The sequence below is a fragment of the Ambystoma mexicanum genome, chromosome 3q, assembly GCF_040938575.1.
Source record: "Ambystoma mexicanum isolate Mex_15411 chromosome 3q, UKY_AmexF1_1, whole genome shotgun sequence".
NCBI lineage: Eukaryota > Metazoa > Chordata > Amphibia > Caudata > Ambystomatidae > Ambystoma > Ambystoma mexicanum.
Genome location: NC_090926.1, coordinates 252,520,631 through 252,544,415, shown reverse-complemented (window position 1 = coordinate 252,544,415; position 23,785 = coordinate 252,520,631). Strand labels below are relative to the sequence as shown.

The 23,785-nt window shown below is 47.0% G+C and overlaps 1 protein-coding gene across 4 annotated transcripts in view; it reads right to left on the bottom strand.

Annotated features, from left to right (window-relative positions):
- The window catches only part of BAZ2A (bromodomain adjacent to zinc finger domain 2A), a 2,136,751-nt gene that overhangs the window by 1,718,171 nt on the left and 394,795 nt on the right, over positions 1-23,785 (bottom strand). For all 4 annotated transcript variants that reach the window (XM_069653682.1, XM_069653683.1, XM_069653685.1 and 1 more), the window contains one exon: positions 20,655-20,828. In XM_069653682.1, coding sequence (XP_069509783.1) covers positions 20,655-20,828 — 174 coding nt within the window. The remainder of the gene's footprint in view (positions 1-20,654; positions 20,829-23,785) is intronic.

The following is a 23,785-nucleotide window of genomic DNA, read 5'->3' as shown; positions in this document are numbered from 1 at the left end:
GCTCCCCATCCCGTGAAGGATGCGTCCATCACGATCGTCACCTCCAGCAAGGGTAACCAAAATGGTGCACCCCTCATCAGATTGCCTTCGACGGCGCACCACAGAAGATCATGGGCGAACGAGGGCGGCACCTGAACGGGATCCGACATCCTGTCGGAGGACTGCGGCCACTGCATCTTGAGAGCCCACTGCAGAGATCTCATCCGCAGCCTGGCCTCTGGCGCCAGTAGAATGCAGGATGCCATGAGGCCGAGCAACCTCAAGAACTCGAACGCCGGGAGACTCTGGGCACGTTGAATCTTGTCCACCATCTGCAGAATGTGATGAGCCCTCACCTGGGAGGAGAACACTGCCTCAGGGATGTGTCGAGCACTGCTCCGATGTACTGGACCACAGCCCTTCGGGGCACCTACGGTAAATCCTCTAGGACGAAAAGGCAGATGTTGACGTACTGCAGAGCCTCAAAAGGCGTTGAGGGTGCCGATGGAATTGGCATCGACCGAGGCGCCGACGACTTCGAGAGCAGCTTTGAGGCCGGAGCCCCGAGCTTGTCCTTTGACGGCCTCAGCGCCGATGGCGTCTATGACTTCCTTGGAGCCGCAGCATCAAGAGATTCCCTCGACGGACATGACACAGACGGCGATGATGCCTTCTTAGAAGGCCTCACAGGCTCCGACGGTCTCGAGGACGTCGAGAACCGGGACCTGGACCTGGCACGGCTATGGCGATCAACCTTGTCCGATCGGGACCCCGACGGCTCCCAATGATCGCGCTGACCGCCCGAGCCCGAAGGCGTGCGAGCGGTGGCCCTAGCTCCTTCCTTGCTGGCTTCTCTCGAAGGCACGGACGGATCGGTGCCCTGCGATTCGAAAATCGCCATCATCTCCTTGCGGAATGCGTCCCATTCAGCCGGCGATGAATGCTTGGTGGGACAAGCTAACCGCCGTCTGGTGGAGTCCTCTGACGAGGAAGGCGACCGGTGACGGCGCTTCCCCGAATGCCTAGAAAAGGCAGAGGAATGGTGGGAACCACTCCGTGACCGAGACCACCTGGACTTACACCGATGCGGAGAGTCGCCCCTCGAATCGCCGGTCGAAGGTCCAGCAGATTGCGACTTACGGGTTTGGAACCCCTACCGACAGACAACTTCTTCCGCTCCCGCAAGGCCTTCGACATCAAGGACTGGCATTCATCGCAGTCGTCGGTGGCATGGCTCTCGCCGAGGCAGACGTCGTGCGGGTCCGTAAGGGACATTTTGGAACCGCAGTCCCGACACTTCTTGAAGCCTGACTACGGGGTAGAAGATGAAGATATATTCTCAATACAAAGTTAGAAGAACCGATTCAAAGGAGAACAACCGAGGCCCGCCGAGATTCCGAAGCGAACACTTTCACAGAAAAAAACGGAACTGAGGCTACAGGCGTCGGGCGTTCCTACATATAACATCCGGTGACGTCGGCTCTCGATGGAGACCCTCGAGGGACAGTGTATCGACACAGGACACGGAAAAATGTTCCGAAACAGCACAGCTGTGGACATTACTGTCAGAGATGTGGAATACGTAGGAGGATACAATCCCCTTGAATTATTCATTATCGCAGAGTTGTGTCCGTAAGTGATTCCACCTCCTGAACTTGATTGGACCACTGTAAGGCGATTAAAGTTACTTGCTGGTCAGTGTGGGGGCTTGGGGGAGGGTGAGAGACGGACTAAGGCAGCTCCCCAAGCCATCAGCGTTCCTAGGACAGCAAGTTTATTATACTTTGACGTGCTCCATTCTTAGTGGAGCACAACTCCACGCGTTATATATATTTCTATAAGGACCCTACAAGGGGGCTGCAAGGTTTTCCTCTCCCTGGTTGGATGCTCTTGTTAATATTGATGGGGTAAATTGCTGGGGTCTTATTTAGAGGTGATGAATTTGTACTTCTTTTAATTATTACTATTTTAAATTTCGCATTCGTCTGTCTTTTATGTGTTAATCCAGGGTTTTCTTTTCTTTGATATGCGTACTATTTATTTAGCAGAGATATAAAGAGTTCACATACTTAATGGTATAACTACGCTATCCAGTAAGGAGACTGTATATATTCCCTGTTATACATCCTTGTCTTATAGGATCATTTGGCAGATTGACGTAGGTCACCTTTTGGCAGCATTTTATGTATTACAGTTTTTTCCTTTTAATTGTTTTTGTTTTGTTTTTTGGGGGCCTCAATTGCTAAACTATGCCAGCTCTAAAAAGAGGCTTTGGCTCCACCGAGGAGCATGTGCCTAGTGGGCCGGACATACAGCTTGCCACATCATCTGGGGTTGTGGGTGGGGAGAAGGAGGATCCGGTGGAAGGGGTGCGGTGATCCTCTGTCACCCAAGGTCCAAAACCAAGATGAATGATGCTGAGCCTATGCTCCCTAATGATGTTGTTACAACTATATTAGATCTTAATGATGGGCTAAATCATCCGACTTTGAGTCTCCTTTAAGAAATGCTAGTCTTTCCACTAGCAGGTATGAATTAACAGATGCAGAGGAACCGTATGTCCCTGTCGCAATGTTGGGGAGAATTTCCATGAAGGGGGGGGGGGAATGCTCCGGATAGCCTGTCACCTTTGTTGGATGTGATGGTCCAAATGGAGGAGGTCGGTCATGAACAAGCTATTGAACTACCTAAGAGAGGGTTAATCAAGAGTATTAGTAGTGAAGAAACAGGTGAAGTACATCAGACCCCATTTGTAAAGGGGACTAAGTGCAAACAGAAATCTAAACATATTAGAAAAACAGTGGAACTACCACACGAGAAAGTTTTCGATTCAGAGGACTTGCACAAACAGGGGGAGGGACCATCTAATGTATCCAATTATGACATTAATGAAGTTCCCCGGTCTCCCATCCGTAGGAGGAAAAAAGGGATAAGAGGGGTGAGGATGCTTGGGAAAACTAAAAACATGCCAGGGACCAAAATTAAGGGGAGGAAGTCTAATCTTAGAGCAATCAGAAACATGTTAGTTCAAGAACCACTTAAATTCCCTAGCAAATGTAATAACCCTCCTAGAGAAAATATGGCCCATTCTGGGAAGTTGTCCAAGGGTGGGTCTGCGGTAAGGATGGAAGCAGATAATGAGATAGAGATACAAACTATACATGATAGTAATAAAAACCAACTTAGGGTACAACCTGTGCATGATCGCCCTCAGACAAAACAAAGATGATGGCCTTTGGGAAAATAGTCAGCACAAACCCATGACTATTCCAGCTGGGCAAGCAGTATATTCTCACTCTAATCAACCTGATAATTCTATACCAGTTTGTCTTTGATTTCTAATTTGTTAAACAATGGACAGGACTGGTCTTGGCTAGAGCCAGCCCTCAAGACGCTGGAGACCCTAAGACAAGGTACAGGATGTGCATGACATGACTAACATTGAAGTTATTTCATGGAATACTTCTGGGAGTGCAAATTTGAATGCATTTCTACAGAAGTATTCCGCTAACACTCTCCCCCGCATATTTTTTCCAGGAAACTAGGATTTTTGATCATTTTAGTATAGAAGGTTTCCAACATTTTCACATCCTGCCTTAAAGGATATGGCGGGACGACCATGTGGGGGCTTGACCATAGCCGTAGATTGTAATTTGGGGTTTAATTGTAAATTGGTCTGTAGCAAGGATTGGCTCCTGGGCATTACATTAGATATAGAGAATGTGCTGGAGCCAATTGTGCTGTTAAACCTTTATTGGAATCCTATGAAAGTGCTGTTTGAAAATGTGGAGGAGAGCCTCAGTGAGATCCTGGGGGAATGATGTGAGAAGGGTTTTGGGAAACGTATTGTGCTGGGAGGCGATTTTAACACTTATGTGCTGAGGGCACCCAGTGGAATGATAGGGGGGCTATTCCTTCTCCACCCCAATCTTAGCCGGGGGATGTAGTGGGATATTTTTTTGGAGGGATGGGATTTGGAGATGTTGGACCACCCATGTAATTCACAATCACCCAAGCACACGAGGGGCTCCCACAGCTCCAGGACAAGTGTATGGTAACCTGGCTCATATAGATAATGACCTTGGGGACCATACCCCACTGGTTTTCATTCTGCCTTTGGCCCACTTGGGTATTCACGTCAGGCCAGACCTTATGGGTCTTTCAGTGGTGAAACAAGGGAGATCGCTTAATTGGAATACTAATACCATTAGGAGATTTAATACTCTTCTTACAGCCTACTTAACAAAATCTGTCCAATCTGATTTGGGGGATAGTTCCCATTTACGAGGGGGGGGATCCTTACAACAACATTATACTTACCTGTGCCTATAAGATTAGCAAAATGGAAGGTAACTCCATCAACAAATCTGAGAGTTTTAGGTGGGATACTAGAATTTACAACTCTAAAATCAACAAACGTAGGGACTTGGTGGCTCTCAAAAAACAGTCCTCATCGATAATGGAGTTTTTGGTTTTAAAAAGAAAGGTCATTCTCAGACATAAAAACTTGGTTAAATCGCTTAGGATGGATTATTAGAATTCCCACCAGAACATGATGGAAAATCTCGGAAAGGGTATGGATGGCAAATTGTGGTCCACTGTTAATAGGACTTTAGACCCTTCCAACGGCAGTTCAGACTGTCCAATCCAAGCTGATGCTTGGATCGCTTATTATTCAAACAAATTTGCATTGCCCTCTAAATTTGTAAAAGGGCCAGGTACTGATTTGGGATTGAGGTTGTACATGGGATAAGCAGTCCAGAGCCCCCGGCCCAGATGGCATTTCGCCTTTTGTTATTAAGGCCGCCCCTGAGCTGTGGGCTAACCTCCTGTAACCAGTATTCAATTACATCTTCGAGACCCACACTGTCCCGGCTTCCTGGGTTCAATCTATTATTGTGCCCATATATAAGAAGGGTGATATCTTAATTCCTAGTAACTATAGACCTATACTAATACAACTATTAGGGCCCGTTTGACCAAGGAGGGGACTTTGTCTCAGGAAATTGCTACATATGTAGGGGTTAAGCAAGGTGTCTCACTGGATCACTGGCACCGATTCTCTTCAACCTGTACGTGTGCGATGTGGAGGGAGTGTGGCAGGGACCTTCCATTGCACCGGCCAGGTTGGAGAGGAAGGCGATCGAGTGGATGGCCTTTGCAGACAACTTTTCTTTTGGATCGTACCCCTTGTGGCCTCAGGAGGAAAATATATATTTTTCTACCTCTATGTGGTAGCTAACACTCTCTTGCCAAATGCATCTAAATCTTGGATATTGTTTTTTTCTAAAAGAAGAAAGATCCAGACTTATAAGTGGATCATGGGTGAATCAGTGGACCAGGTCCAGGCCCTTACCTATTTGGGGTACAATCTTACAAATAGGGTTAGTGTGAAATCATGGAAACGGTGCCTTGAGGAGAAAGCCTGCAAACTTAAATCCCAAATGAAATTTTTGGGAGTGAAGGCTTGCAGATTCTCTCTGTTTCCGATAAGGCGATATTATCTCGCCAAACGCGAGCCCATTTTACTCTAAGGCCTGGACCTACGCACCCATGATATGAGCCTTACTCTTAACATCATCCAAGGAAAGTTGTGGAAAGAGATACTGGGTTTATCTATGGCAGTGCCCAACTGTTATTTGCCATGAGCTCTGCCTTATATCACTTAAAGCTAGGCATCTTTGGAAACAACTTTCCCTGTTTAGGAATTACCAGGTTACTCACCGTAGTGACCACCTTACCCCTAAGTTCATAGTCCCCTTTCCTCCACACTTGTGGGACATCTCTCCGTCCTGTGGGACGGGACCGGAGCACTTTGTAAAAAGCATCCACATTTTTTTCAAAAATGTGTCCCTCCTCTTTCCTGTGCGGGGCCCGGCACGCGGCTGTAACCCCACCCACCTTGGCTCCGCCCCACGCATCGCCCATCAGTTCTTTTCTATCGCCGGGTCACAGACCCATTAGCAATAACAGAGGAATCTTATTAGAGGGGACGGCGGGCGGGAGTATGGAGGAAAGGGGACTATGGACTAGGAGTAAGGTGGTCACTACGGTGAGTAACCTGGTAATACTCCTACATCCCGTCCCCTTTCCTCCATACTTGTGGCAGATTCCCAAGCAGTCCTTACAGGAACTACGGGTGGATGGAAATACCCCTTACTGAAACAGGTTCTTCAGCACAGCCTGACCAAACTGAGCGTCAGCTCTAGAGCTCATGTCGAGACAGTGGTGCTTACAGAAAGCTGATGCGGAGGCCCAAGTAGCTGCCCTAGCGATGGACTCCCAGGGGACATATTTCTGAAAAGCAACCGTGGCTGCCTTGCCCCGCACCAGGTGCGCATGGATACCTTTAGGAGGTTTCAGCCTTTGGACGGTGAAAGACTCCGTGATGCAGGCGGCAATCCAGCTGGAAATAGTTGCCTTAGACGCCGGCTTGCCCTGAGGGTTACCAAAGGTCACAAAAAGTTGAGAACTCCTAAGCTCGGAAGTCCTGTCCAGGTAGAACTTAAGAGCTCTTCGGACATCAAGACAGTGTAGAACTCTTTCAGCCTCTGAGGCAGGGTTCGGAAAAAAGACCGGAAGGGAGATCGACTGATTCAGATGGAATTCGGTCACTACCTTCGGTAGGAAAGCTGGGTTTGTCCGAAGGACTACCTTGTCCTTGTGAAAGACCAAGAAAGGATGCTCCACCGACAATGCTTGGAGCTCACTCACTCTCCTCGCTGACGTAATGGCGACCAGAAAAGACACTTTCCAAGACAAGTACTTGAGGTCCACCGTAGCCATTGGTTCAAAGGGTTTATGGCACATCGCCGTCAGGACTACATTTAAGTCCCATGGAGGGTGCGGATTACGCACCGGAGGGTAGAGGCGTGTCAAGCCAGCAAAATGCCTCTTCACCACTGGGTTAGTTAGAGAATAAGAACACAGGTCTGTAGAAAGGTAAGTGGAAACTGCTGAGAGATAAGTACTGCATGACAGAACATGAACCCCTGACTCTGCTAGGGAGGACACGAAGGACAGCACCGTGTCAATCGTGGCCATCCTCGGATCCAACTTCTTCTCCAAACACCAATGACAGAACCCAAGACATTTACTCCTGTATTGAGATCTGGTCGAGGATTTCCTGGCTCCCTGGATAATGCGCATGTTATCCACAGACAAACTCAGATGCTCTAAAGACTTGAACTCGGGCACCATGCCGCCAAGCTGAGCGATTGTGGGTAGGGGTGCCACATCAGTTGTTCCCCTTGGTGAAGAAGATCGGGAGTTACTGGTAACCTGATCGGCAGATACGCCGACAGGTGTTGAAGTTCTGAGAACCAAAACCTGGCCGGCCACCACGGAGCTATCAGCAGAAGGGAACAGTTCACAGAGTTCTTCAACTTCCAAATTGCTCGATGAACTAGAGGCAGAGGCGGGAAGGCGTAAGCTCTCATGTTGTGCCATGGAATCTCGAGAGCATCCCCCAGAGAGGAGGCTCCCAGCCCCCCTCTGGAGGCATACTGAGGAAGCTTCTTGTTTACCGCCGTAGAGAAGAGGTCCACCTCCGGTGTGCCCCAACGAGAGAAAATCCATGATAGGACCTCTGCCTTCAACTCCCACTCGTAGCTGACCACCGTCTGCCGGCTGAGGGCATCCGCTGTGACATTCAGCTGGCCCGGGATTTGCACTGCAAGCAGCCAGACACCATGAAGCACGGCCCACTCCCAAATCCGGATGACAGGTCCACGAGGGGGGGGGGTGGGGGAGGGACTTTGTTCCCCCTTGCTTGTTTATGTAATACATTGATACCACATTGTCTGTTCTTATGCAGACCACCTTGTTGACAATGAGCGGTATGAACACCTTGAGCGCCAGAAAAATCGCCAGAAGCTCCAAATGATTTATGTGCAGGAGCTTGTCCTGAGGTGACCAGAGGTCCGAGACCTGAAGAAGATCTAATGTCGCACCCCACCCCAGAAGGGAGGAGTCCGTCGTGATCGTCACCATGGGGGCTGGGTCCTGAAACCCTGCGCCCACCGACAGGTTGCTGAGAGATGACCACCAGTCCAGGTCCACTCTCATGGAATCCGGAATCATTAACCGCATGGAATCCAGATCCACTGCCTGACGCCATGAATTCCGAAGAGCCATCTGGGTCCGTCTCATTTTGAGACGAGCAAGAGGAAGAGCCAGTACACACGCGGCCATGAGGCCCAGAAGCCTCTGGAACCACCAGGCCGACATGCTCTCTGACTTCGCAAACATCTGACACGTGGCCAACAGATCCGCCATTCTGTCCCCGGTCAGATACACTCTGCAGTCGATCGTGTTCCAACGAAAACCCAGGAAGATCAGGTCCTGTGAGACCGTCATGGAGGATTTCTGCCAGTTCACTGACAGCCCAAGATGGAACAGGAGCTTAAGGAGAGACTGGAGGTTGCCCGCTGCTGCCAATGGACAAGGGCTGCGTAAGAGCCAGTTGTCCAAATAAGGATACCCTGGAGACGAAGATAGGCCACAATCACCGACATCATCTTCATAAAGACACGCGGCGCTGAACTGATGCCAAAAGGAAGCACTCGAAACTGGAAGTGCTCCTCTCCCAAAGAGAGGAGCACTTCCAAATCAGGATATGCATGTACGCATCCTGAAGATCCACCACGCTGAGCCCATCGCCCATCTGCAAAGAGGAGCGTATCTGGCCGGGCGTGATCATCTTGAATTTCTCTTGGGGTAGGAAAAGATTGAACTGGGAAAGGTCTAGGATGGTGCGCAGGCCAGCCTGGTTGGGTTTGGGCACCGTAAACAGCCGGGAGTAGAAGCCCTCCCCTCGCTCCCCAAGGGGAACGGGTTCCACAGCTCTGAGGTCCAGAAGTTTCTGAACCTCCGCCTTGAGGGAGGGTGAGCCCGACAGCTGAAAAGGAAGGTTGAGGGGTGGGGTAGGTGGTAAAGCTAAGCGGAAGCCCGCTCGAGCGACTGACAAGACCCATCTGTCTTCTGTGATGGTCTGCCACGCCTCCCAATGAGACGCAATGCGTCCTCCCACCGGGGTCTCGTGCGAGCGCTGAAAACCCTCATTTGGCAGGTTTATCGGTGGCGGTGCCACCTGAACCCGATGAGGAGGCTGAGGAGCGGGAGAAAAACTGTGTGCGTTGTCGTCTACGGCGGTTATTCCCCACAGGAGTATCCACTCTGCGAGATTTGCGGTCGAGGAAACCCCTAAAACCAGAGGAGGGTCGACTTTGTGACAACAGTCTCTGGGATTTGAAAGGAAGTTTAACAAGAACCGACAAGGATTTAGCCGTCTGAGTGCTATCCTTGGTTTTGGTGAGCGCTACATCAGTAGAAGAATGAAAAAGCTCCTTACCATCGAATGGAAGGTCCAACACCTTGTCTTGCACTTCCTTAGAAAATTTAGTGGCATGCAGCCACACCTGCCGTGAGGTATCAACCCCGAGCATGAGGCCTCGAGCCAAGGTGTCTACGTGATGAGCCGCAGCCTCCAGGAGATCCTGGGCCAAGACCCTGGCATCGGAAAGGCCTCCTTTGAAGTCCTCCAGCTTCTCGACCGGGATGTGCTCCTCAAACTCCGACAGACCTATCCACATCCGCATGTTAGCTCCCGCCAATATCAATTCGGCGTTGGCCTGCCTAAGCTGCAAGGCCGAGTTGGCGAAGATTTTCCTCCCAAGCGAGTCGAGGAGCTTATCCTCCTTACCCAGAACCTGAGTAGCCGTCGTGGAAGAGGATGCTGCAGGTCTGGACTGCAAAGTGGCAGCAGCCACCACCGTAGAGGAGGGAGGCGGACAAGACGACAGAGCCACCTCTTCCGAAGAATGCAGCCTGTATCTCGCGTCAATCTTTTTATTGACAAAAAGTTCCGAGTGTGGCTTTTCCCAGACTCTTCGGACCTCGGCCAGAACGTCCTTCTGCAGGAACAGGCCGGTACGCTCCAAGGGAGACAGGGATAACGCCCCAGAAAGCACACCCTCCTGCAGAGCGGGTGCCTCGGGCACCGGAACATCTAAGAAACTCATGTCCAGTACCCATTCATGAAAGGCTCTGATAGAGCGGGGAAGGTCCTTGTTGTCCTGATCGCCTTGAGGGCCATCTGACAGGTCAGGAACCTGCTGAGCCGTGTCAGGCACTGCCTTGTCCACTGAGGACAATGGAGGCAAAGGCGGGAGAGCAGGGGGGTGCACCACGGGCAAGGGAGACGCCGGCGGAACCACCTGAGGAACAGGTGGAGCCGGAGACGCCGGTGGACATATCTCCTTTAAAAGCCCTTTGAAATATTCCCTCATGGGGTCGGTGCGCACAAGCGCTTGAAATTTACCGAAAAAGGCATCCTCAGGAGATTGTTTCGGGACCTGAGGAGGCCTCTCATGAGGTGGACAAGTCCAGGGACGTAACGGGGAAGGGTGCCACACTGGGCCCTCCACTGACGTTTCCACATAAATCAAAGGAGCCGCCCCTGCGGGCAACGAAACATTGTGCAGAAGAGGCATCCGGGCGTTCCAATCATAAACCGGCCGGTAAGGATGCGCACAAGGGACCTTAGGTTCACCCAAGAGACCGAGCCCTACAACAGAAGCCGATGGCGTAGTTGCAGGGGTAGCACCTAAAATGGCCGCCGTAGTTGTGGTGGGAACGGGCGCCATTTTGTCCTCATCTAAGGGGAACTGCGGCACGTGAGGAAGTGAGGCAGGGGTCCCCGTCGATGGATCAGGGGTCTTAATCTTAGCCTTAACATAATGAACCTCAGCCGAGCCGGTACTATGAGGCTTCTGAATGTTTTTGTGACATACCAACCGCCAACTGAGCCTTCGAAGGAAGGACCTCGGCACTGCGGGTAAAAGAAGACCTTTGCTTCTTTGCCCCCTCAACAGATCTGGTGTCACCACAAGAGCGGGAACGGTGCGCTTTCACCGACAAAGCCTTGACTGGCCTCTCAGAACTGTTGGTAACTTTAGCCTCTGTACGAGGAACCTCGGACCCAGGTCCGGTAACAGCCTTTTCTGTGCGGGCCTCGAACATCCGTTCGGTAACTACAAGCCCAGCCAAGGCCTCAGGGCGCACCCCAGTTTTGTTTTTGAGGGAAACCGACAGAGGCCTCAGAGCGAACTCCGGTACCCCACGACTCAGTAGAACTGGGTCTTCAAACAGCCCCCACAGGAGGGGCCTCGGAGCATACTCCGGTGTTCACAGGCCCCTTACGGAGACCCTTGGAGAAAACTCCGGTAGAATTATTAGGCCCAACGGGCACCTTAGGGCGAACCCCGGTATCAGAGCGATCAACACCCCTCCTGGACCGAGAGGAACCCGGGAAGGTATCCCCCAGTCGGGGTGCCTTGAAAAGTAAAGAACTTACTGGCGTTTTTTCTTCTCGTCGATGAACGCCTGAAAATGCAAAGGAGGAGTTCGTCGGAACACCTCCTCCCACCGCTCCAACCGACGCTGAAGTGCCCGGACCGAAAGGGAGTCACAGTAAAAACAGGAGTCCCAACGGTGTTCCGGACCCAAACATTCTAAACAAAGAGGATGGGGATCCGATGAACAATCGGGAAAGTCTAATTTGAAAGACATAGACAGACTAGTAAACGAACGCTAGCGAGAGCCAGAGGAAAAAAGGGAAGAAAATCTTCCGAGGATGTAAGTGTGTCTGGCCCCGATCGAGCGGAGAAAAGGACTGATGGGCGATGCACAGGGCGGAGCCAAGGTGGGCGGGGTTACGGCCGCATGCCTGGCCCCTCGCAGGAAAGAGAGGAGGGACACATTTTTGAAAAAAATGTTGATGCTTTTTACAAAGTGCTCTGGTCCCGTACCACAGGACGGAGAGATGTCCCACAAGTATGGAGGAAAGGGGACGGGACGTAGGAGTAAATAAGGGACCCTCTGAAAAACACTCTGCATCAAACACTAGGAGAAGCTCTGATTCGGTTTTATCCATGGGAAAGTTTTGCACTAAAATGAAGTTAATCTTGCTTTCCCTTGGCTTAAACATAGAAGACCTTATTCAATGTCCGGGGATAGTGAAGAGGTTTCTCTTCAGGGCAGATTGGGTGGAAACTGTGGATTGTGTTCATTCCTACACCACCTACAAAGAATATTCCAATTTTGGCCATGCTCGGGAATGTTTGCCTCTTTATCTTCAGAGGTTTCCTTGTGATAGGGGAAGAACAAGTTATATGCGTTTTAGGCTCAATCAGGTACAGACTCTCTAGAGGACACGGCACTGGGGTAATAAAGATTCGATGGGGCCCAGTCTTCTTGATTTTCAGTGTTGTTTTTGTGGAGATAACTCCCAAGAGACACTGAAGCATTTGGTGCTTATTTGGCCATACTTTGAGCCTACGCATGTCTTGATTTTTAAAGATTAAGTTTGCTAAAGATTCAGAGCTGTCAGTGAACCTTTTGTGGGGTAGATGTATGTAGGGGCTAAATATTTCCTTAATTGTGGCATTAAATGCATTTCTGCAAGATCTAACCAACGAACTGGAAATAATGAATTTGGTCATTTAATGCTATTTAATGGATGCTGGAGCTTTGCTTCAATGAACTCTGGTTAGCGTGATATAAGATCCGTTTATCGTTTCTTATATTCTGTGATGAATGTGCACTCAGAAATACATACATCTCTTTCCAGATCCTAAGTTTCGTGGGATTTTCATGCAGATAAGATGAAATAAATAACCGGTCCTGTAGGTTACGGGTAATTGGCAGAAAATCCCAAAAGAGAATAGCCAATGCAGATTCTGTGGACATATGTAGGCAATAGAATCTCTTAGACATACTGCCAGGATGTCTTGCTATGCGGAACCATTACTATAGATTCTATGGATACATAGCAGAGGGTTTCCATGAAATAGCAGAGATGTTGTGGTTTAATGGTTTGAGTGGAAAGAGCTTGAGAAGAGCAATAGCACTAATACAGGTATGGCTGGCCTTTGAAAAAAGAAATATTGCTAAAGGGAATGGCATTATAAATGTTAGTATGCATGATAAAGGTGAATGAAAATTACATTTCATACACTTTTTTACATTTTGTAAATAGGAAGAAAATTATGTAAACGTTGATATAATGTATGGGAAAAAATGATTGTTAAATATGATGTATGAATTTTTATATATGTTAAAGGAATTTAAATGAGACATTTATGTGAAAAGTTCAAGGAACTAGAACATTAAATTAAAAAAGGGGGGTAACCCCATAGGGAGAAGATATCGTCTAAGATGTTTGTCAAGCTGCCACTTGTGCTCTTCGGGTAGAGGAGCTCTTCTTAATGAGTCTGCTAGAGAATTGAGTTTCCCTGGAACATGTTGCAACGTTAGGAACATGTGCTGCTTGAGTGCTCACTTTGTGCTATCCTGGACAGACTTGGAGAGTGTGTGGCCCCCTGCTTGTTTATGTAAAACATGACAGTGGTGCTGTCCGTGAGGACTTGAACGGTCTGACCCGACAGGTGCACTTGGAAAGCTTGCAGGGCTTTGAGCACTGCTAGCAGTACAGGTTTATGTGATTTTGGGCTATGATCTGGGACCACAGGGCATGCGCTGCATGGTGAAGGTAATGGGCTGCCCACCTGGTGAGAGATGCGTCTGTTGTGACAATCGCTTGCACTGTAAGGTTGTGAAAAGGCTTCCCCTTCAACAGATTTTCCTTCATCCAACGTAGTGCTTGAACTGGTGTTAGCGAAACAACCACTAGATTGGCCCACTGACCGCTTACCCGAGACCACCGTTACGCTAACCATTCTTGCATTAGGCGCATGTTCAACGGCGCGTGCGGGACCAGGTAAATGCATGAAACCATCACCCCGAGCAAGCACATTGCCTTGCGTATGCTTATTTGGCGACCGGCTAGATACAGAGGTTTTTGCAGCAGTATGTTTTGCACTCTTTCATTTGATGGAAAAACTAGCCCCTCTTCTGTCATTATGATAGCTCCTAGGAACTGTTTTGTTTGGAACAATACTTGATTTTTAGTTGTTGATTGAGCATTCCCAACTGGAACAGAAGATGGATTGTTCTTTTGGAATCTTACTTGCAAATTTGTGGTGACTCCCCTGTTTTCAGTCGGTCATCCAGATAAGGGAACACTGGGAATGTATTCTCTGCCTAAGTGCGATGCCACCACTCCTAGTACCTTGATGAATACCCTTGGAGTGAAGGCTATGCCGAAGGGTAGCACCTTGAATTGGTAGTGTTGGTTCGCTATTTTGAAAGGCAAGAATCTTCTGTGCCCTGGGAACATTGAAATATGAAAGTATGCATCTTTCATATTCAAGGTTGCCATGGAGTCCCCCCCTGTTAAGGGATTACCTTCTGTAGCATTGTCATACAGAATTGTTGTGGCTTGGCATAGGTGTTTGGAGGGCGCAGGTCTAGGACAGGGCGCAGGTCTAGGACAGGGCGCATTGTTAGTTTTTTTTGGCACATGGCACGTGAAGACCTGCTCTCAAACCATCCTTCTGTCCTCATCCTCCACGATCAATCGTCTGCTTTTGATACTGTCGACCATGCCATCCTGCTCAACCGGCTCTGTGATAACCTGGGTATCACTGATCAGGCCCTGGCCTGGCTGACCACCGTTCTCTCTGACCGACCCTCCCAGGTCCAACTTGGGTTGGTCCTTGCCTCCATCTCCCTCTCGCTACCTGTGGTGTTCCCCAGGTGTCTAATCTTTCTCCTTGGCTGTTCAACCAATACCTGGCACCTCTCGCCCTCTGCATAGCTGCTCTCTGCTCCAACTTTCAGTGCTATGCGGCTTTCGGGCTCCCCTCAGCCGCCTCTTCTACCTCTCTCATCCCAGATTGTCTATCCGCAATCCAGGAGTGATGTGGCGACAATGATCTCTGCCTTAATGCCAGTAAGACGCATATCTTCCTCATCGGCTCACCAGCACCATCCTTTCCTCTCACACTCTGGCCGGCCACTCTGGGCCCCATTCCTGCTCCTACCTGTGAGGCTAAGAACCTATGGGTCATCTTCAGCTCCCCACTCCTCCTCTCCTCACATCTCTGACATCTCTAAGAAGTCAAACTACCAGCTGCAACTCCTCAGAGGTATTCTTCCTTTCCTCACTTTCCCCCAGAAGCTCACTGTCTTCAGAGCTCTGGTTCTGCCTAGGCTGGACTACTGCAACAGCCTCTTTCTAAATCTACCTGCCTCTACTCTCCGTCCTCTACAACTCATTCACAACAGGACTGCAAGCCTTGTCCTTGGCCTCAAATCTCTTCATTGGCTCCCAGTGGCAGCAAGCATCAAGTTGAAGACCCTCTGCATCATCCACAAGGCTTTCTGGGCCTGGCAGCGCAATACCTCCAACTCTCGCTACCGAAATAGCTTCCTACTCAAGCTCTTCACTCCTCCAACTCCTTAAGGGTCAGTCGCTTCTCCAAGCAACAAGTTGGTGGCAGATCGATTTCTTCCTGGTACCTCAGTCTGCAACAGCCTCACTGCCTCTCTAAAACTTGAGCAGAACCATCTCCAGTTCCGGAAGCACCTCAAGACCTTCCTCTTAGCTTCTGCCTTCTCTCTTCCTCTCTCCTGCTGATCTCCTGTCTGATGCACGCACTGGTCACCTGGCAACCCTCTGAACTTAGGCCCAGGTCCCTAGCTGTCCAGCTACAAACCTGCATTGCCTCTTAGCACCCCCTGCACTTGTGGTCAGTATCTGTAACCCTACAGTCCCCTATCCTACACTTATTAGGCACTTGTTGTCTGCACTTCTAACACTAGGACTTGCCACCTGTTGGCTGCACTACTTGTTGTTTCCCAATTCCTTGTCCTGCACTTGTCCTACCCTGGCACTTCTCCCTTCCCCGCTATCCTGCGCTTGCGAGAACTGAATGTCACTAGGCCTAGTAAGATCGTTGTTTTTGTGCTCCCTCTGTCTCCCCTCCCTTCTGCATAGGCGCGTTATAAATGCCATATCATATCACAAGGAAGTACATTGAATAAATACCCTTGTTTACCTGGTTTGTCGGGACGATTTCTATGGTGTGCTTTACTAGTAGTGCTTTGCCTTCTTCCAACAGGATGCATTCTTCATGTGAAGTCGGTCTTTCTCTTGGCGGGTGATTGGCTGGTGTTTGAATCAGCTCTATGCAATACCCTCTACACCCCCCACGCCATGGTAGAAAGTACCCACTTGTCTGACTCCCATGCGTGGGAAAAATGTGAAATACGACCTCCTACTGGAGTGGCATGGGAGGGAACCTAAAGCAGGTGGTCACTGCTTAGGAGGGGTTACGCCCCCTCTTGAGGAGGATCTGCCCCTACTTCTAGACCGTCTTTGGCCTCTTTGAAAACCCTGTTGGGGGGACTGCCCTTGTAAAGAACCCAGGACTAACTTTGCCCACCCTGGTTGTAGTTAGAGGACTGCTGGGAGTTTTGACAACTGAACCGGCGTGAGTTTGAACCTCCTCTCTGTCCAGAGGGTTTGTTAGTGAGCTGTCCCAGGGATTTGAGGGTATCATATTCCTCCTTTGCGCTTTTAAGTGCATCCTCAACTGCTTTGGCAAATAAAGCATTGGGCTCAATGGGCATGTTTAAGAGGGTAGCCTGGGTCTCCAGTTTGAAACCTGATTGACGCTGCAATGCGTGTTGTTTGATCAGTGTGCCTTCTGCCACGATTCTCCCTGTGTTGTCTGCCGCATTCAGGTTATTTTAAACGATACAGCTTGCTACCGGTTTCCCCTCAGCAATGGTGTGTGAGCTGTTTTTAGGGACTCTGGGACTGAGTCTATTTGTTGTCCGATCTAGTCCCACATGTGGCAATTGTAGTTGGCTAATAGTGTGGTATTAGTAGCTATCCTCGTTTGATAGGCAGCCGAGGAAGCTACTTTCCAGCCCAGGGTGTAGATTTTCTTACTCTCCTTGTCAGGAGTGGCTTCGGCAGAGGCCAGAAGGGTTCCCGCTGTCTTTGTTGTGGCGGTGACTACTACAGAGTCTGGCTTTAGCTGCCCTCTAATGTAGAATGGGTCTGAAGGGGCTTGTCTAAACATCTTTTCGATGCATGGGTTGACTGTCCGTGTAAGATCAGAGGTAAGCAGAGAGGGCCTCTGGACCGATTGAAGCAAGGGGATAAACTGTGCTGAAGATTTTATATTCCCAAGGATGTCTTCCACAAAGTCTTTATCGACCTGGGCTTCCTGGGTATCTCCAGCCTTTAGGAGAAGGTCCTTATATTGCAGTTGGTTGTCTCCCAGGGAGACAGCCACCGATGTGTCGGTATGGTCTGGGGATTAGATGATGTATACGTCATCATTATAATATTGGTCTAAGTCTCCAGTGTCCTCTGGGTCTGTGTATAAGCCAGGGTCTTGTGAGACTCAAGTGCTCTAATAATGTGTCCTGACCCAAGTCCTGATATGACGAGGTGGTAGCCTGCGTGGTGTCCAGGCGGGATTTATTGGCTGAAGTATGTGTGCTTGCTATTCTGCTCTGCAAGGAGCCCTGAAGGTTGGGTGTTCGGGTGTTTGTCAAAAAAGTTTATAAAACTGGACATTCTCATCATGACCCTATCAAATTGTTCTGGCATCCATTTGAAGGAGCTTGGAAACACAAAGGGTCAGGAGTGGGTGGAGCAGGTATAGGTGGAGGTTGTGGGACAGGGGCCTGCTTATGATGCATAGCCCCTTAATGAGTGGCCTCACTGGTAGTGTAATCCCTACTCTTTGTAGCCTGTGACTTTGTAACCTGGGGCGTCAAAGATTTGGAGTCTTTTGCCTTGATAAATAGGGGCATCAAGGATTTGGAGTTTTTTGACGTTCTGGCCTGGTACCATCGCTTGAGGCTCCCTCAACGTCCATAGCAGCCTCAGCGCTTAGTCTTGCGGTCCTTTAAAGTTTTTGGCCTGATCAGTTTGCAAGTCTGTTTTTCGGCATGGTCCCTAGGGAGGCAAATTTTATACACCCAGTGCAAATCCTTCCAAGGAAATTTCTTGTTAGAGGAAGGACAGAATTTAAAAGGAGTGTTTTCCATCGTATATGAGGATGGCAGCCTAGCGAAATAAATGAATGACAGGGAATATGCATTCTCTAGTGAGAGTGGAATATGAACCACCCCCCGCTCTCCCTACTGTGCAGGGCCGTGGCCCGTTGGCAAAGGTTTGTCGAAATGGGAGTCGCTGTCGTCGACGGATGGTCTTGTCCTTGAAGCCGTTGCTGGAGATCTTGCAGTAAACAGTTGTCCAAAGGACAGAAAGCAACACTAAGATTAAACATCTATGTAATGGCGTCAGCCAAGAAGGAACTCTGCAATATGCCTTCGACTATGATGGCGGAAAAAAAAAAACAATCTGAGGGACCTCGATGCGTGAAGGACCATATGGGTACAGTGGACGTCACACTAGGGATAGTATGATTGGCACGCCCTGTCGACGTTCCTTTTCCGAGTTTCGAAAACAAAGTGTAATGCTTCGCGGCTACCACTAAATGTCGGCATATGCATAGCATGTGATCTAAGCAGATCCAAAAGCCTCAGAAATATATATCTTATATATGGTTTTCATTGAATATATTTACCTTTATATGCTTAGTGTGTATCTATATCAAAATACAGTTATTTACTAGGCCCTTACTTACAGTCTAACTTGAATTATTGTATTTTGCACTGGGTCGACTCATTGTAGCCCTAGACCACTCACAACTTTACTGAAAATAAAACTTGGCTGCCAGTCTATATATCTAGCATAGCACCACAGGAGTTGAGTGGGTCAGAAAGGTCTTTTGGTTGATGGATAAACCTAACTCATGTAGAAGTGTGAATATTGTCCCTGCGTCCTCCTGGGCCACCTTTTATTGCCCGTCTTATTTTTGTGATCTTGTTTACATAAAACCTTACACAAATTAAATACAGTGTTAAAAAAAGAATCATTTGCACACAGTACACAAACTTTCATTTACCATACAGGCCCTATAGGTTTGTTACAAAGACATACCTACAGAATTTAATACCTTTCAATTTCAGTCAACATACGACAAGTTCAATAGTGAGTGATAGGTTCTCACCACCCATGAGACGTGACCAAAACAATTCCCATGAGCATTCTGTGTTCAAACTGTCAAATTCCCCTTGGAAACATGGTGCTCCTATCGAACTAAGGTAATTACCATACAGAATCCAGTATTTTAACGTTTCATTGGTGGTGGTTCCCTCACAAAAACGACAGACCTCTTTATGGAGACTTTCTGTGCAAATAGTGGATCATTTCTTGGTTCTTTCCCTCGTTTGGAATTGGTTCAATCTGAATCTTAAGAAAACTTTGCAGGCCTTAGAACAAGGAAAACATTTGAGATGAACAGACAGCTGTCCAGAACGGCACAGTAACCCAACATACTCCCAATGAATAGTTAAACAGGGTTTTCAAGCATGAGCCTCCAGTCATCTCTAAACAATTGACATTTTAAAGGGTCTGGATTTCTAATTAATTCAGACTCTGTGAAAACAATCCATTCCAATAGTTTAAACATTTTATCCCTGAAAGAGGAGACAAAAAGTACAGAACATTGAACCATAACTTGATTCAGATCAACATACAGGGAGTTGGACGAAAGACTAAGAACCTCGGAATAAGAAAGTAACTGTCTCCAATGTAACCTGGCCTGGAGGGAAATGAAATTCAACTCATGGCGAATAACCACATTTGGGATTGAAGGGGCAAGCCCCAACACCTTTTTCCACAGGGAACCTTGCATGGAATTCAAGCAAGGAACAAGATTTAAAGAGGCCATATCTAATCCGTAGACCAAAACGGGCTTGATCTTCCCCAAGTAATATTTCAAAGCTGGAAGAATTGAAAATCTGGAGCGTCTTCGTAATCCGCTTCATATGGGACAGCAGAGGAGATATTTTAGCCTTCAGCGTTGATGTCCTCATAGCAATTGACACAGTGTTAGATAGATTCCCAGATATCGAATAGCATGGGCCCACTCAACCAATTGGGACCCCATAAACCACTGCATCACCTTTGTTTATAAACAAGTATCTTTTGCTGCAAGAGCTCCTGTTTTTTGCCTTTAAAAACCTGCACTGTTTTGTTGGCCGATAGAGTATTCCTACCTTTCTTATAAACTTAGTGAAAATTAAGAATTCATGCATAAGGTAACAGCTTGGAAGCAATGCTCACTGTTGAAACATTAATCTTTTCTTTTCAAGTAGAACACATATTAGCAACATAAAAATATTTTGAGTTTGAATCCACACAAAAGAATCCATCACTTGTATTCTGGCTGTTTTCTTCTCCCACTCTGACATAATTAATAGTAAAATGGGCATGAATCAAAAACCCCTTCCAGTCATGTAATTAAAATGCATGTAAGGGGTAAAGAAATTCAGTCGGAGGAAATCCTGCATTCTCATTTTTAAATCGAAGTTTACAGAAAGCTTGAAATAGAGCCGATTAAAAGAAGAAAGGGACAATATTAAAGACATGACAATAGGGACAATATTAAGACGCAACAATTAGTTAAAGGAATTTGGAACAAAATGACAAGCGTTTAGAATAAATTATAGGATCTGAAAGAGCAACAAGAGCAGAGTTGAGGCACAACATAAATATACTCAAAACAAACAAGATCCGTTTTAATCCTGATTTGCACTCCAAATGTTTGAAATCTGATCACCATCTGTGGCTGCACAGTGATGCGTCACCTTGTTCTGCACAAATAATTGTTCCCGCTTACCTGTGCTTCCCTTTTGAACTAGCTCCTCCTCTGGAATGGCCTCAGGACAACCGACATCCACAACCTCCTGCAGAGATATATTTTGGAAGTCAGGCTCTAGTGGGAGGCTTAGGCCCAGCATCCGGTCACCTTCCATTTCCCCATCAGTCTCACTCTGAAGGTCAAAACCATCGTCTTAAAATCAAGAACAAAGAATTATTTATTTTTAAAAACTGTTGAATAGGATAGTTATTCAGCAAGGGACTACCAGGAAAGAAGTCATTTGCTTTATTTTTTTTAATTATATGTACATTTGGTTTACAATCAAAACCCTATGCATGTTAAAAAAAAAGTATACTTCAACTAAAATACACACTTAAAATTAACAGTTAAAAATTAATGTTTATTCTTTCCAAGTTCTGTCTACCAAGTAGAAACCTCTCGCCAGCTCCTTCCAAAAAGAGCTAATTGGGAGGATTAGAGTTAACTGACATCCATTCATACATATCAGCCATAAACATTCAGAGGACACACACACTGTCATGAACAAATCTACCAGCTTTCCACTCAGCACTTGCTTTACAGTTCATATACAATTGTTTTAACATTTGGGGGAGGGGGGCAGAGTCATTACATATTCTACAGAATCGCTTTCTTCTTTCAATGTGTGACCTAGGCACTATAATGTCACAGGTTTTTAACTGGTTCATACGAAAGGTCATCAATATAACCTCCCATGTTCTCTATTTGGATATTGTTATAAGTAGGAATGTGCATAGAGGAAGACATCCAAGATATTCCCTAGTTTGTTTCAATGAGATCAAATGATCTACATTTGTATTCCAATCCTAAACATTTGCCTTTATTTTTACATTTGTAATCTTTACAACGGATAGTCTCTCTAAAGAATGTAATCAATGATTTAAAAAAGGCTTAGTTTAAGTTAATATTTATTAGTTCCGTATTAGATTCTTAGATTCATGATCTTCAATAAGAAACTACCTATGTATTCTGAATCCCGCACTTATTGTTATTTCTAGTTCACAATTTATCAGTTGTAAGTGAACACTATGAGATAACCCTAAAGTCAGGCTCCAAAATCGTGCTTGAAGCCAATTAAAAGAGTGCTTATTATGTTGCGCAATGCTTTCCATGCCATAGAACACTGTTGGTACGTACTTTTGTTTAAATAATGTGCGCATCTGTATTGTTGAGTAACCCCCCATGTAACTTATCGAGGGTTCTAAGAGAGGCCGCTAAGCCGATTTCCTTTTGCGCTTTCTTAACCCATGTTTATATGAAATTGTATTCCTGACCTCCATTCCCAAATAGCAATATTCAGGGACCAACTCCAGGGCTAAATTTATTAATTTCCAAATCTATTTATTGGTAGATACTTAATTCTAAAAAATCATGGCCATCGTTTAGGTGATTTACATTTGCATAATCTTTCAACCCGGTTAACGCTGCTTGCAGCAGTGTGACAAAAAAAGCACAATTTTATCAGCATTTACTGTCCAAGCCACCTGAATTTTACCAATCTTGGTGGGTACTATCCTAGCTTTATCCAGTTCTACTTGCAGATCTGCCAAATAGACATTAAAAAGAAAAGGCACCAGTATACAACATTGTTTCAGCCACTCATTTGTCTAAATGCCCCTAGCCATATTGTCCAGAATAGCCAATTGGATCTTAATTCTACTACTGGAAAACAGAGCTGTGATGCACTTTTCTACCCAGCTACCCCTTTGCAGTTTCCTCCAGCAGCACTCTTGACAAATAAGATTTTTAGCTGAGGAAATGTCAATAAAGCCACATACAAAGGGGAAGTGAGATCTTTCTTCATAGAAGTTTTGGTAAGTGCTTTAAACACCATTAGTTTATGGGAGATAGAAATGTTTTACCGGAAGCCTATTTGATTCTTAGTAAAAAGTTTGCTTTATTTAGTCCATTCTTTCAATACGTTAAATGGCAGCGTACATCTTTCTCACACCATCTAAAAGGGCTATAAATCGCGAATTACTTGGCACATCTTTTTCCTTTTTAAAAATTGCGATGTCTGGTCTCTTGCCAAGAACTAGGGATTTTCTCATCAAATCCAGATCTTTGCTACGAGATCCCGGTTTACGAGGATTTGTACGGCTGACCTCACACAGGGACATGGGCCGCATCTGCTCAAGTGTTCCTTCCGGCCTTCATTATCCGTAAGGCTGCAGCTAGAGGCAACGAGTCCCTTCACATTTATGCCTCCGCATTTACTGATGAACACGCGCACCTCAATACCATAGGGCCACTAACCTGTCCACGGGCCTCACGGCAGTACAGTTAAGGAGGGTTGAAGCATTCTGAAATCCTTCCTTAACATTCCAGACATAGCTGTAATGACACGAAGACTGTCCTGAAGAAAGTGGTTAAAGTCACAAATACCAACGAAACCGGTAGACGATTTAGAACTAAAGGGAGTGACATGTTCTTGCTTCCACAAAGAGTGGGTACCTTTCCTTAGGTGTCTCCCCACACAAACTTTATTTTGGCTTCAACAGTTTCATGAATGAAACATTAAGAGTTAACAAGTTGTAGGTTCACTTACACATTTTGGGTCCTTACATCACCTGTTTTATTGATAACTTTGATTATCTTTTATTAACATCATCACACATTGTTTTAGCACTACAGGTCATTAAAATTGTATATTTACAGTGAGTAGACTGACCTTAAGTGTGTGTTTTCTAACAGTGTTTCTTAACATTGTTTTTATTACTGCTTGTCTCGTCTCACCCTGCATAGAATTAGACAGCATGGATGACAATGTCTTGCCAACAGGAGACTATCCCAACCTTTGAACACGTCTGGTTCCGGGTGCATACTAGAATTTTGGTAATTTATTCCATTCCATTTTCTGTATACCTTTAGATAAGCGGCACACCAGCGCAAACCTAGCAGTAGAGGGGTTATAGGTAGTGGTAGATAGAACCAGGGTCGGACTGGGACAAGAAATAGGACCGGTCACCCAAAAAAAAGTGGGCCACCCCTCACCTCCCGACCCTTGACCTCTGATGACATCACCAGAAGTGATGTCATTTGATCCCACCCCAAAGTGACATCCCAGGAAGCGATGAAACACAACCTTTCACCCTTTGACAAAACAGGAA